A 13,546-nucleotide genomic window follows, 5' to 3' on the forward strand; every position below is an offset into this window, starting at 1 on the left:
GATGGGGCTACAGAGCTACAAATGGGACTGTGCTTGATTGCTGAAATGATGCAAACCTTTAAAAATGGTCTTCATTGGAGACAGGTTGAGAATCTTCCAAGAGGTTCTCAAATAGTGGTACTGATTCAGTCTGAAGGACTGTGAATGGCTGGCTAAGGGTGCGGTAAGGGAACCTGCTGATCTGTGTTCACTGTCAAATTCAGTGTTGGATAGAACCGTCCTTGTTAAGGACATTTTTATTCTCCACTTCCTAGTTTCAGCTGTGCTCTGTAGTTTAACTGTAAAAGTGAAAAAGACGTTTAATTTTGAAGACCATATCAAAACTGATAGTAGCAATAGGAAAAGCAGAATAGGTACAACTGTAAGGTACTGCTGGATAACCCAGTTTTTGCGTTTTTAGTGGTATTTTTCTCAGTCATGTGGGCTTTTAAATTATGGTTAAAAATCCGCAGATGCAGGTAATAAGAGAGTATCCTAGGCAACAGGCATTCTTCACTCAATCCCTTTCCTTCAAATAAAGTTCTGTAGCTCAAACAGTTAAACTTATTTTGAGTGGAAGGAAAGTAATGATTTATGGAATTAAGTTTTAGCCCTGCCTGCATATCTAGCAGCCTGGTGAATGTTATTTCTTTAATCAGGCTAGTCAATTCACACTAAAGCAATTTTGTTGCAGTCATCAAAAAATATTTGTAAATCAAATTTTATAATTTGAATGATTCCTGTCTCCTGTTGAAAATACATCTGTTCTCATTCTGTGAATATGCTTTATTACTCTGTGTTTGGGTTACCTAGATATTTGTATTTGTGAGCTATTGCCTGTTTGAAAGGCTAACAAATTGGGAACAAGTGCACCATGTAAGCGCTATAATAGTACTGTTTGTTACATTTGCATGGAATGTTTCCACTATCGCCACCCAATTAGTGGTTTGTATGGTGGGTTGTTTTTGCTTTAGGACTTTGCTTTGTATTGACTTAGAGTTAACTGTATTTTTTACTTTCTTTTTTCCCTTTTCTTCAACTGAACTAGGGTTTCTTTGATGTTGGAGATGCGCTTGATTGGGTCAGATGTACAGGTGATGTTGGTGTTCTGCAGAAGTTGGAGAAACTTGGTGATTTTGGTTGGATCTATCTTGAAATTTTCTTTGCTGAATGTAAGTACGAACAATTCTGAGGAAACAACCATGTGGAAAGTTACCTATGTTATAGTTATGAAATAGGAATGTTTGTATGCTTTTCATCAGCAGGGGAGTGACTGGAAAAATAGTGTTGTTTTCTGTTTGTTTAAACAGGCAATTCTTTCTCGAGTTTCTGTATATGGGTCATATTCACAGTGCATATGTTCTTGCTGAACAGATGCTCAGGAAATTCCTAATGGACAACAAGGACAAAAAACTGTGTGCCAGTAGTCTATGAACCTCTAACATAGGGGTGAAACATATCTGAAATATGAATTGGGTCTTATTGTTAAATGTTTGGCAGAGGGCTTTGTCAAAATATTAAAGGAGGTGTCAGTCAGTTGTATTTCCAAAAATAAGCCTACATAGCTCATGGGAGTTGCTGTAGGCTATTCAGGCTAGCAGGAGAACTGCTGAAATGACAACAGGTTCCCAAGTCCACTGTTTTTGATGTCTGTTGAATGGCTTGTTTTCTCTTATGTTTTAGATACGCACATTATAACTCAGCTATTGCAGTAAATAACTGAGTGATTGGAATTGAACTAGCATGCAAGGAGAAGAATCTTTTTATAGTTTGGTACCAAAGCACAAATTCTTTAAAATAGAAATCTTAACAGCTCTTAAAAATGCAAATTCTTTAAAATAAAGCCATGTTTCTCTTGATTACCTGAAAAAAAGCAAATGCATAAAGGTTTTACTGCATGTGACAAGTTTTTTTGGCTTACCTGCTAATAAATGATTCCTTTGTTTTGAACACTTCTGTCACATAGTTTGTTTCTATTATTTTATTCGGTATGCCAAATTTTGTTTCCAGACATAAAAACGAGCACATTTATTAACAAGATAAACTCTACTTGTCTTTGATTATTTCTCTATCTATTGCATTTTTCTGAATTTTGTCTATAGGCAAACGTTATATAACAAAAGTTGCCTTGGAAGATTGTAATTTAGTTGAAGAATTTAAAGCTGTGACCTGTGAAAACTGTAGGAAGGTAAGAGAATATTTCAACGTTTGTGATTATCATTTGTTGTGTTTTTTTTGTTTTGTTTTGTTTTGTTTTTAGGGTTAAAAAATTATAAAAATGGCCAAATGATCAAAGATATAGGTTTCAAAAGAGTGAGTGAGTAATTGTCTAGACATAAATAGTTTCTCTGAGGGATCCAGATCTAAAAAGCTGAACAGTAGTCATTTATGTTGCCACTGTACATAAGACAGTGTCCATCCATGTCCTGTCCCAAACGTCCCATGTCTTACTTGCTGAAACCAGGAACTACGTTGAAAAGCACCAGGTGTGGAACTGGTTGAGCTGTGCTGTACTCAGTCTAATTTGCTATTTGACATGCACTTGCTTTTGATAATACCTGTATTATGGAGACCAAGGGAGCTCCTCAGTTAAGTCTTACTTTGTAATTGGTGTACATTGTATTCTTGTCTGCACATCACTTTTATTTGTGTGCCTTAAATCTTAGTACATTACAACAAATTAAAAGCATTATTTTACAGGTAATAGTGAATACATAACATTTGTGTTTTTTGGGAGCATAAAAAAATAGCTGACTCTTGCCAGATGTTTTCTTTACTTCACATTGCAACTGAGTTTAATCATGGTGGTTTCTGAATTGTTTTTTCTTCATTTCACAGAACAGTGAGTCTATGAAACAGAAAGGAAACGAGGAGTTTTCCCAAGGAAACTTTGATTGCGCTATAATGTCATATACTAAAGCCATTGAGTTTTGGTAAGAACTGAACTGTTTAAATAGACTGTATGAGCCACTCTAGAGGCCAAATGATACCTAATTAAAACCAAAAAAACCCCCCCCCCCCCCCCCAAGAAGCTGTGTAGCACATTTTTGGTTATATTTTATTTCTTCTGGTTGGTTGTATTTTTTCTTCCCCAGAGGTTGTGTTAGACTGAAAGCTGATCTAAGATGACTAATAGTAAGTAGAGTAAAACTGAAAGGAAATAACAAGCTAGCAGAAAAGCATGACCAATCATTCAAAATATTTATTTTCTCAGAAGTGTTGCAGAACCTAGTGAACAAGAAAAACTATATTTTTAAAATATTTTCTCTTTGCATATATATGCAAATTTGTAAATTAATTTCTCCCCAAAAGTCATTTGCTGAAGGGGTTTGGAGAATTATCTGGCCTTTGTGAAGGGACAGGGAGACAGTTTACAGTAGAATTTGCTTCCTGTACATATAGAGCATTTGTCCTCTTTCTGTGGCTCACATGTGAACTAGTGAAAGCATGTTGGTTTGGTGTCATTGCTACTTGTGCTGTAGTCAAGCAAATGCTTGTAAAAGCTGCAGTACCTGTGGAATATGGTGGAACTGAAAGAAATCCCAACTTTCATTTAAAAAAAATTGTTCTAATTTTTCTTTTTTATTTAAAAATCTGTAGCTTTATAGTCATGCATTTGACAAGATTATCACCTTTGTGATGTCTTGCTTCAAATTTTATGTCACATAATAGGATACATTTCAATCCCAAATTGAAACTGATTTCAACTTCCTAAAAGATTGGTTAAGCTGTCTTCAATCAAGTGTTTGTGTCTGAGATGATTAATATTTTTTTCTTAAGATTTCCAGAAATAATATGCATTACTAACTTTTCAATATATATGTATATTCTTTTTTCAGTCCTGCAAACCACCTTCTGTATGGAAACCGAGCTCTTTGTTTAATTCTCACACGACAGTACAAGTGAGTAAATCCATGTTTATAATCTGTAATGTTTGTGATCTCCTTTACTGCAGCTTGGCAGCATACTTAGGAAAGAAGTATTTGAAAAAATAAAATACATATTAATTGTAATGTTACTACCTCAGGAAACTGATATTAAGAGAAACAAGTAGTAGTAGCTGTATCTACTGGCAGTATGTCATGGCATTTAAAATTTGGAGGGGGGAGAGGAGTTATACAACTTGCGGAAAAACCCCTCAGTACCAGTGAGTACTGTGATTTTTATTAAACCTTTTGAAGAAGTAAACCTTATGAAGAAGAGATCAGTATGTTTCTGGGAGTCATTTTTCCGTAAGCCACTTGTTAAGCTGAAAATCATGTTTATGAGCCTTTACTCAGCTTATGTTTATGAACCTTTTACTGCAGCTTGGCTTTGTCTCTAGCCTCATGTTATGATGTTTTTGTTTTTTTTTGACAGTGCTCATGGCAACTTTTCATAGCACTGTGCCAGGCTTTCATCATCTCCTAGTATCCTGATGTTCTGTACACCATTATCTTTTGCTCAAGTTTCTTTTCCTTGTTTGTTTCCTTTGTGATATGAATGTGGTCCAACTTCTGTTCTAATTGTTAGCTGTTTCTTCAATGATTATTGTGATTTTCAAAATATTGCGGGTCTTTTCAATCACTTCTTCAGCATTTCACATCAGAGACATCCTTTTTAATTCCTGCTGTAGCTTTCAGCGAAGCATTCACAATCGCTAGCTTTGTTTCTGCTTCATCTAAAGTAGTCCTACTTCTCAGTATCAATCATCTTTTACCTTGGTTATTCTCAGCTATGCCTCTTCACTCCAGCTAATTCATCTGTCCAGTTTCTTGTGGAAGCTCTTGCCTGTTTGCTGGATATGGTCAGGATCTTCAGCTTGTGGCCTTGCTTAGGTCTTCTTATATAGCCTGTGTCTATCTCTGTTTGCTATTTCAGGCTTTTTGGAATTCAGCTTTCATTACCACAGAATGTTTCCCTCCTTTACATCATTCTGTGCAAGCTTTCTTGCTATACTAGCTGCAAAAAAAAAAAAACAACAGTGTTACTGGCTAGGCAATTTACAAACACTTGCATGTGAAACAGGTGTTTTTTCTCCCATGTTTTTTCCCTGTGTGGAAATAAAATAGCTCCTTGCTGCTTTTTATGGACCTCTCTAGTTAGAAAATATCTGCAACATGACCTGATGGCCTCCCTGAGCCTGCATGACCCAATTATCAAAGGAGTGAATTATTTGTAAAAGTACATACTGTCTAGAGTTTCTTCATCTGAAGTAATCCATGTTACCCCTCTTTGTTATAATCTTCTGCATCCTGCTTATCTGACACGTAGGCATAGTTCTGTGAAGAAGCAAATCATAGAACCCAAAGGTACATCAGCTTGGTAACTGCCCCATTTGGGCAGAGTTTGTATCAGTGGAGGCTGTCACTCTGCTGCTCTGTGCTCTCCTACTGCTGTAGTAATAGACCACTTCTGTTCTGACCTGATCAAAATTACTTTTTTGTTCCATGATACATTATGTATAAAAAGTCAGGCATGTTCTTTTGGCTTCAGTTGACTGCAGGTTACTGTGCTCAGCAGTTAATACTTGTACTCTCAAATCTGTAGCTGTGATTATGTAACAACTCCCTTATATGATTTCTCTCAACATTTTGGTTTGTTATTCAGGTTTCTTATAAAGTCTTTGCTTTTTAAATAAATATCTTGTTAGAGCCCATTTGTAAGGGATAGCTTCATTTACAGAAATGCTGGAAGACCTAGGAGGTAGAGGGAGGGAATAAATATTTGATGTGTGAAATAGTTGAGACTGCAACATTTTAACCAGGTAAGTTTCAGCTAAGAAGTGTTGTGTGACCCTACCTTTATACAGTGGGTGAACTGTTTTATTTATCTTACATTTTTCTTATAGTGCCTTGTACAATGCAGTCCTGGTCTGGAGATTTCTGAAGTATAAATAATAATAACCTTTTTTGTTCTTCCTTCTTTTTAAGGAGAGCAGTTGCTGATGGAAAAAGGGCCACGATTTTGAAGCCTAATTGGCCAAAGGTTAGTTTCAATCATATATGTTTCAAAATTGTTTTTTGTTTGTACTGTAAACCAACATAGGGTCCCAGTCTGAATTACAGGTTTACACATCTACGTAGGAAGTGTTATTAAACATTAATTACAGCAGATTGGGTGGAGTATCTGGGAATTCAGCTTCAGATATGTATGTAGCTTGCTTGTATTTTTATATTAAAAATGTTATTTTGATACGCCTGCTTACATGATGTTCTGCATGTGTAAAGATGAAAAAACATTACATCGTTGTGCATAGCTTTGTTGTTACAGTGCTTTAAAAGTAATATATATTGTCCATAGAATAATAAAAACCCTAATTAATGACCAGAATGTATTTCCTGATGTTCTTGGACTAAAGAAGAGTAAAGGATTGCAAATTATTAGTTGAAATTAGAGGAAAAAGCTAATTTGATCTGCTCCAAAGCTAGGGGGAAGGTAATTCATTGTGAGCGGTATCTAGCTGTTTCAGCGTGCTGAGCTGTTAAAAACTTTGGTTGTTCGCAGAAGAAATAGGTAACTTTGAAGTGTGTGAAAACTTTATATTGTCTGCTGTACTACAGCTGTTTTGAATGTAAACTGTTTTCTTATTTGAGTGAATGAACACTTAAACTGGTATCCATGTAGGGTCACTACCACTTCTGTAAGGCACTGTCATTACTGGGGGAGCATGAACTGGCTTTGGAGGCTAATGAGAGAGCTCAGGAACTCTGCAAGAATATTCTTGATGGACTGAAGGATCTTATTCAGCAAAATGACAAATTAAAGAAGACGTTAGAAGAAATCAATGGTAACGTTTTCACTTCTGAAGATCTGCCTTGAACATAGCCACATTCCTTCACTAGTAACTTTCCTTTGAAGTTAGCTAATTATTTTTTTTTTCCTTCCTATAAAATTTTCTACAGGTACTAAAGAATATAAGCAGAAACCAAAGAAATTGCTTCTTGAGAAAAAGTAAGCAACTGCAAAATTTGCTGTTTTTTTATTAGCAATGCCTAGTATAAGATTTACATAATACTGTAAATTGATGTTTCCTGATATATAACAAAATATAAACAATAAAAATGAAAGAAATAAGATGAAAACTGCAGCCAGAATGCAGTCTAGGAGTAAAGAGAACCTCTAGGACCTACATAAGCTGTCTTTGTGATGTTTTCTACTTCCAAGTAGTCTGCTTCAGCATTTTAAGTTACAGCTGTGCTGGAAATAAGAGGAAACAATTAAATGTTCTTGTTTATTTTCCATCCTATTTGAAGTACGTATGCTGTTGAAGGAACCTGGCATTTGAAAATGTCTGTGCAATCATACCCACTGTTTTGTGTTAACTTTGCTGTATAACGTTCACTAGGACGTTAAGATGATTTGAATTCTAAGCGGAGCTGAATGCTAGCAAATGAATTTTTGCAATGGTAAAGAAAACAAAAACAAACAAACAAAAAATCAAAAACGTATATCCTAAGTAGTAGGAGCATTTCTTTGTCAAATCTATTTTATGCTCTTGCTTTGCTTGGAGAGGGTAAGGAGGTTCCATATTCACAGATTGATCTGTGTTGCAGTATATGCCTTAACTGACTGAAACACTTCTTGAAAGACCATTTTGATTTTTATTGGTCTACTTGTAGTGATGTGCTACCTATCCATAGGAAATTGTGTTTGTTTTCTTGTATTATTTTTTTGCTAGAGATTTTGCTTAGCCTAATAATACGCAGTTTGAAGGCATAAAAAGGATGTTTGATCAAATCATTTAAATATGGTTATGCTGTTACAATTTCTATGAGGGTTAGGCTTCTTGTACTTCCTTTTTCAGTGTATATATGGGATATCTTAAGTATCAAGAAAAGATATCAACACTTAATGAACTAGCATTTTCTCTTTTTACTTTCCAGAGACTGCAGTTCTTCAGAATCTCATTTAATCATATCTCAAGAAGAAAAAGAAATAGAAAAAGACAGAAGGAGAGCACAGTCTGATCTTAAAGATCACCACTGCCACCAGAAACATGATACAACAGTAAGTTGTGCTACAGATGCTAATTACCAGACTAGCAGTATGTTAATTTTCTCCATCCTGGAATGTGTCATTGTGGTGGTTTTACTTGGGTGGGCAGCCAACCTACAACATGGCCGCTCTCTTGCTCCCCCTCTTCACAGGCAAAACAGACTCAGAGAAGGGAGATAGTAAGATTTACTGCCTCTTATTAACAAGCTAGAAAAGTGAGAAACAAAGGAAAAAAAAACAAGAACACTTTTCCCCCCTATCCACCCTCTTCCACCTTCCCCCCATGGTGGCTGCGGTCAGTCCCTAACCCTTCGTCTCCGCCGCTCCCTCGCGGTCCCTCCCTGCCCCTGCTCCCCGTGGGGTCCCTCCCACGGATGCCGTCCTTCCCCAGCTGAGCCTGCGGGGGCTGTCCACAGGCAGCAGCTTTTCAAGCACTGCTCCCACACGGCTCCGTACCTCGGGGTCCATCCATCCCCCAGGAGCAAACTGCTCCAGCACGGGTCCCCCACGGGCGGCAGCTCCCCCCAGACCCCTGCTCCTGCGTGGGCTCCTCTCCATGGGCTGCAGCTCCGGCCCGGGGCCTGCTCCTGCGGGGGCTCTCCATGGGCCACAGCCTCCTCCAGGCCACATCCAACTGCTCCTTCTGCACTGACCTTGGTGTCTGCAAGGGTGTTTCTCAGTCCTCTCCTTCTCCCAGCTACTGTTCCCCCGCATTTTTTTTCCCTCTCTTAAATATGCTTTCACAGAGGCACAAACAACATCACTTATTGGCTCAGCTCTGGCCAGCAGCGGGGCTCTTATCTAACATGGGGCAGCTTCTGGATTCTTTTTGCAGAAGCCACCCCTAAGGCCCCCCACTACCAAAACCTTGCCATGTAAACCCACTGCAGTCATTTAATGCTTTGGCTGAAGCTTTGCAGCAGTTATGCTTTAATAATTGCATACTTTCTCAGGCAAGTGCACTTTTCCTTTGATATAAAATTATGTTCAGAACTTTGGATTTGAAAGAAGGTAGGAAGTGGTTACTCAAATGAAAAGATGGACATTGCATTTCACAAGGAAGAGAGAGGCCTCTCCAAGTTTATTAAAAGAGAGATTGAAGAAATGTCTGACTTAATTGACCGGTCCTGCCTGTCAGTGGGCATTCAGATGTGGACTTCCCTATGGGTTTAGGAGAGGATTTAGTTAATGTGTACTGGTGTAATGGAATTCCATGGAAGATGCTTTATCCAAAATTAATTCATACACAGGGTTTTTGCTGTTAAGGAATATTCTGCACTGATCTTGCAATCCTAAGTATTTACACAGTTACAGACCATTATTTTGTCGCTCTGTTGACACGTTTCTTTTCTATGGAAAAAATGTTGGTTGAATAGTACTCTTAAATCATATTTAAAACTAAAATTTCATGGTTCTCAATTATATATTTGGCTTGTGTGTTTAAAACAAGCATAGTATACTGTTAGAATGCAAAATGGACTTGCATTATTTTAGTATCCTTTTGTGATTCTTTGGATTAATTCTTAATATTACGAAAAACTGTTTACAACTGTTAATGTTCTACTATATTATTTTTATTAACTGGTGAGGAAGGTTTAAAAGGTGAAGTGAAACTTAAATTTTGTTCTCTGTTCATGGTTGAGTTTTGTTCCTAAAAAATAACTAAACTAAGGATACACGTTAGTGAAAGATAGCCAACGAAATCCACCAATAAGTCTCCAACTCTGCCTTTTAGAGTTTTTTTTATTGTTAAAAGTGCAAAGACTTACTATGATGTTGTGGGTCAAACCCCTATAGGCAGCTAAGCATCACACAGCTGCTTGATCTCTCTCCCAGTGGTATGGGGAAGAGAGTCAGAAGGGTAAAAGCAAGAAATCTGTTGGGAGTTTAATAGGCAAAACAAAAGCTGTGCATGGAAGCAAAGCAATATGCAGAATGCATTCACTATTTCTACTCAATAGGCAGATACATACCATTTCCAGGAAAGCAGGGCTTCATTATGCATAACTGTTAACGTGGAAAGACAAACACCATACCTAGGAACGTCACCTCTCTTCCTCCTCCTTTTGCACGGCTCTTATTGCTGAACACGACATCATATAGTACGGGATATGTCACTGGCCAGGCTGGGTCAGACCTCTCCTGGCTGTGTCTCCTCCCAGCTTCTTGTTTACCTTTGGCCTGCTGGCTGGCTGGGCAGAGTGAAAAACAGAAAAGGCTTCGACACTGTATAAGCATTACTTAGCAAAAACTAAAGCATTATTTTTAGTATTGTCATTTCATTATTGTTACAACACTGTCTTGGTCACAAATCCAAAAGATAGGACCATATGAGCTGCTGTGAAAGCAACTAACTCTATTAAAGCCAAAACCAGTGTGTGTATATATATATATATATATATATATTTGTATTTTAAAAAAAAGTGGAAAGTGGAATCTTTGGGGATTTTGTCACGGCTTATCATGTTGTTTCCAGGGGATTTCACTAATGGATGTCAGTGGAATCTCCCAGCTGTTGGTGTCATAGTACTTACGTCTATTATTATGAGGAGACTGTTAATCATGCTGGTCCATAAATTTTCCCAGGTGGCCTGATTTGCTAGACACATGCGGACCGTGACAGTCATGCTGTAACAGCATATTCAAAATTTAATATCACAACTTCCAGTTTGCCTACAAGTACTTGTTCTCTTTCGCACTAGTTATTAATGGAAGATAAACTTTTGTACTCCTTTCTGATTGTTTACCTTTTTTTTTTAGCTAATATTTTTTCCTATAACTTAGCATATAAAGTGTGTTATAAACTATATATTATATGAAAGCAAGATGATAATACAAATCAACTAGCAAGTTCACAGCAAACTTCGTACATTTTAAAAAAAGCCTTTTCAGGTTTCACAGGAGGGCAGGGCAATGAAAAAAGGTGACGCAGTAGCGGGAAGAGTGAAACTAAGGTACAAGGGCAAAGGGAAGGAAAGATAAGTGAGAGTAATTTGTTGAAAAATAGAGTGAGTTGCAGAACTTAGAAGAAGTGCTTCAAGATTTTTTGCTATCTTATGAACTTCAATCTACTTTTATGCATGCAAATTGGCATAATGTAGGTCTGTAAATTTATCTTTCCTTAAGATGAATGTTACTGCAAAAAGTGATAGTATTTTTAGATAATGTAAGTTGTTGTGAAATTGAAAAAATGTACAAATACACTTTGATTAATGAAATTTCTTTACTTTCATTGGTGACATAGTGTATGGTATTATAGTTGTGATTTCTTTGTTTAAATTGCAGTTTACAATTTGGTTGTAATTCCCACATAGTACTGAAATGGGCAAATCAGTTTTTAGATTAAGATAGTCTGTTTATGAAGGTAAGTGACTATGAAACTTGAGTAATACCTACTTCTGTTTTTGTTGTATGTGTAAAACCAAATGAATGTGTTTGTCATTAGGTCACCAACATCCCAAGAACAGAAAGCAAAGAGTGGTCTCTGGAGTTTCCACCAAGTGAGTTTGTTTTATTGTTTTCAGGTCTGAGTCAGTTCTTCCCTTGCTGTTGCCATTATTAATAAGTAGAAGTGTACCTGCCGTTATTTTTACAATGTTAAGCCATCATGTTTCACTTTTTTCTTGTTAGGTGGACTTACTAAATTACTACTTCTCTCCTATATTTCTGTGCCTTATTTCCTTTAATTCTTTTGGAGTTTCCCTCTAATTCATACGGATGAATTCAGAATTGAAAGTGAAACTAAAAAGTGGAATGCTTAGTCACAGGCTAGAAATGCTTTTCTCATTTGAAGGTATATTTTGGATCTAAACTGATCTAAAGTTAAGAGAGGTGTGTGGGTAGTTTCAATATCCATAATTACGGTTCCTAAAAGCTCTGTATGTATCATTAAGAAACTCTTCCTGCAGTTAGAGAGGAATGATGCTATTTCACAGAGGATCTTCTGCTACAAAGTTTAAGAGATGTAAGCTGGTATTGTTCAGTTTTTTTTGTTTTGTTTTAATGAAAAAAACACTTTTGTAGAAAGACCTCCCACCCTTCAAATTTACTGCAGTTCTGGAGTTACCTTACTGTGGTGAGTGTGTTCCTTTTAAGCACAAACAGCTCTCAGCTTCAAAGTGAATTCTCTTCCTGAACTTTGTTTTTTATCACCTGGCAAACATAGTTTAACTGAAAATGTGTAAGAGATTTCCCTGATATTCAGAAATTGTCCATGCTGTATTCTAAAGCTGTGACCTTCAAGGCAGTGAGTTCTTCTATGCCTGACCAGGCAGGAGTTTGAAGCGCTCGCTTATACCATTCTTTGGACTTCACATAGTTAAATATTTATCTGAACAGATGCCAAAGTGTGGACTCAAAATTTGATTTTAGGAAGCCAATAAAGATACATTATGAAATAATATTTGGAAATGAGCAGTAGGAAGAAGTGGTCTTGCTTCTGTAGACTTTGGATATCATATGCAAACATCTTGAAGAATTAAGTAACTTTTTGTGTATTGGAAAATGCAGAAAGGCTGCAAAAGAAGTCAGTGCAAATTTGTTGAAAAGATGTTATGTGGTAGGATTATTTAAAAAAGACAACACAACTGTAAAGTGTTAATTCAGCAAGCATAATTTAGGGAAGGGTTTTGGAAAGGGGAACTCAGGCTCAGGAAGAAAAATCAGTTTTAGGAACTATATGTAAATGGTGTAACAGAGCAAAATATGAGACGCATGGTGCCATCGGGAATTTTGAACAAGTTTGAATCAAGTGACTATGAAAATGTCTGAATTCACTTGTTCCTGAGCAAGAAGGATAATTGATTTTAGAGAGGTTAAGAAGGGAAGAGGGATAGTGAAAGGCAATGCAGGTAGAGAACTGAAAATTTGTCTAGGCTGAAAAGATCATAGGACAGTGAAATGTGTTGGAGAAAAAAAAAAGATTCCATTTTTTTCTATTCTTCCTTCCTCCTCCTCCTCCCCCCAATACTCATTATGTCAGTGCTGTTGTAGAAAAAAATATTTGATTTGGCTTTGATGTGAAAGGAGGAGTTATGCTCTGAATGACTAGCTGATACAAGTTTCGTGTGGGTGGGGATGAACAGCTTTCTTTTTCTTATCCTTTGTTCACATAAAAAGGCTTGTGGCTTGCAGGAGAGCTAATGTAAAGGAACTTTATGCCACTGTATCTTATCTTAACATTACTGTCCTTTTTCATTATAGCTTTTGCTTGCATGTACTATTTTTCTGAACATGTGTATATTTCTGTTAAATATCTTTGTTTGCTTCTAATGGAAATCTCTAGCAAAAGCAATGCTACTTCTAATGTTTTAAAATGTTTGTGGGGTAAGTGAATTCTTTGCTGTTGAATTAATACATTCGCTGAAGTGTTTTAATGATAATTCATCGAGATTTGCTTGTTACTTTCATTTAAAAATACACTACTTTCAGATTTAAAAAATACTTTTGAGTTGAATGGTATATGGGAGTAGTAGTTTCTGTAGGAAAATTTTCTGGAATCATTTCTATTTATTTTGAATGGTTTTAATGTTAAATTCATTAAGTGAAATAATAGGGCTGATTAATTCTTTCATTTGATAGTGCAAGGAAA

General features: G+C 36.6%; 1 protein-coding gene across 5 annotated transcripts in view; it reads left to right on the top strand.

The window, feature by feature from the left end:
* TTC3 (tetratricopeptide repeat domain 3) overlaps nucleotides 1–13,546 on the top strand; it is a 62,877-nt gene that overhangs the window by 7,935 nt on the left and 41,396 nt on the right. For 4 of the 5 annotated variants that reach the window (XM_035315751.1, XM_035315749.1, XM_035315748.1 and 1 more), the window contains exons 7-15: nucleotides 1,028–1,151; nucleotides 2,082–2,167; nucleotides 2,818–2,912; nucleotides 3,819–3,881; nucleotides 5,892–5,946; nucleotides 6,586–6,748; nucleotides 6,864–6,912; nucleotides 7,845–7,968; nucleotides 11,402–11,456. In XM_035315751.1, coding sequence (XP_035171642.1) covers nucleotides 1,028–1,151; nucleotides 2,082–2,167; nucleotides 2,818–2,912; nucleotides 3,819–3,881; nucleotides 5,892–5,946; nucleotides 6,586–6,748; nucleotides 6,864–6,912; nucleotides 7,845–7,968; nucleotides 11,402–11,456 — 814 coding nt within the window. Of the gene's footprint in view, nucleotides 1–1,027; nucleotides 1,152–2,081; nucleotides 2,168–2,817; nucleotides 2,913–3,818; nucleotides 3,882–5,891; nucleotides 5,947–6,585; nucleotides 6,749–6,863; nucleotides 6,913–7,844; nucleotides 7,969–11,401; nucleotides 11,457–11,956; nucleotides 13,282–13,546 lie in introns of those variants that run through there. The other variant, XM_035315752.1, reaches the window with a different exon arrangement.

This window comes from Oxyura jamaicensis, chromosome 1 (genome assembly GCF_011077185.1).
Source record: "Oxyura jamaicensis isolate SHBP4307 breed ruddy duck chromosome 1, BPBGC_Ojam_1.0, whole genome shotgun sequence".
Taxonomy (NCBI): domain Eukaryota; kingdom Metazoa; phylum Chordata; class Aves; order Anseriformes; family Anatidae; genus Oxyura; species Oxyura jamaicensis.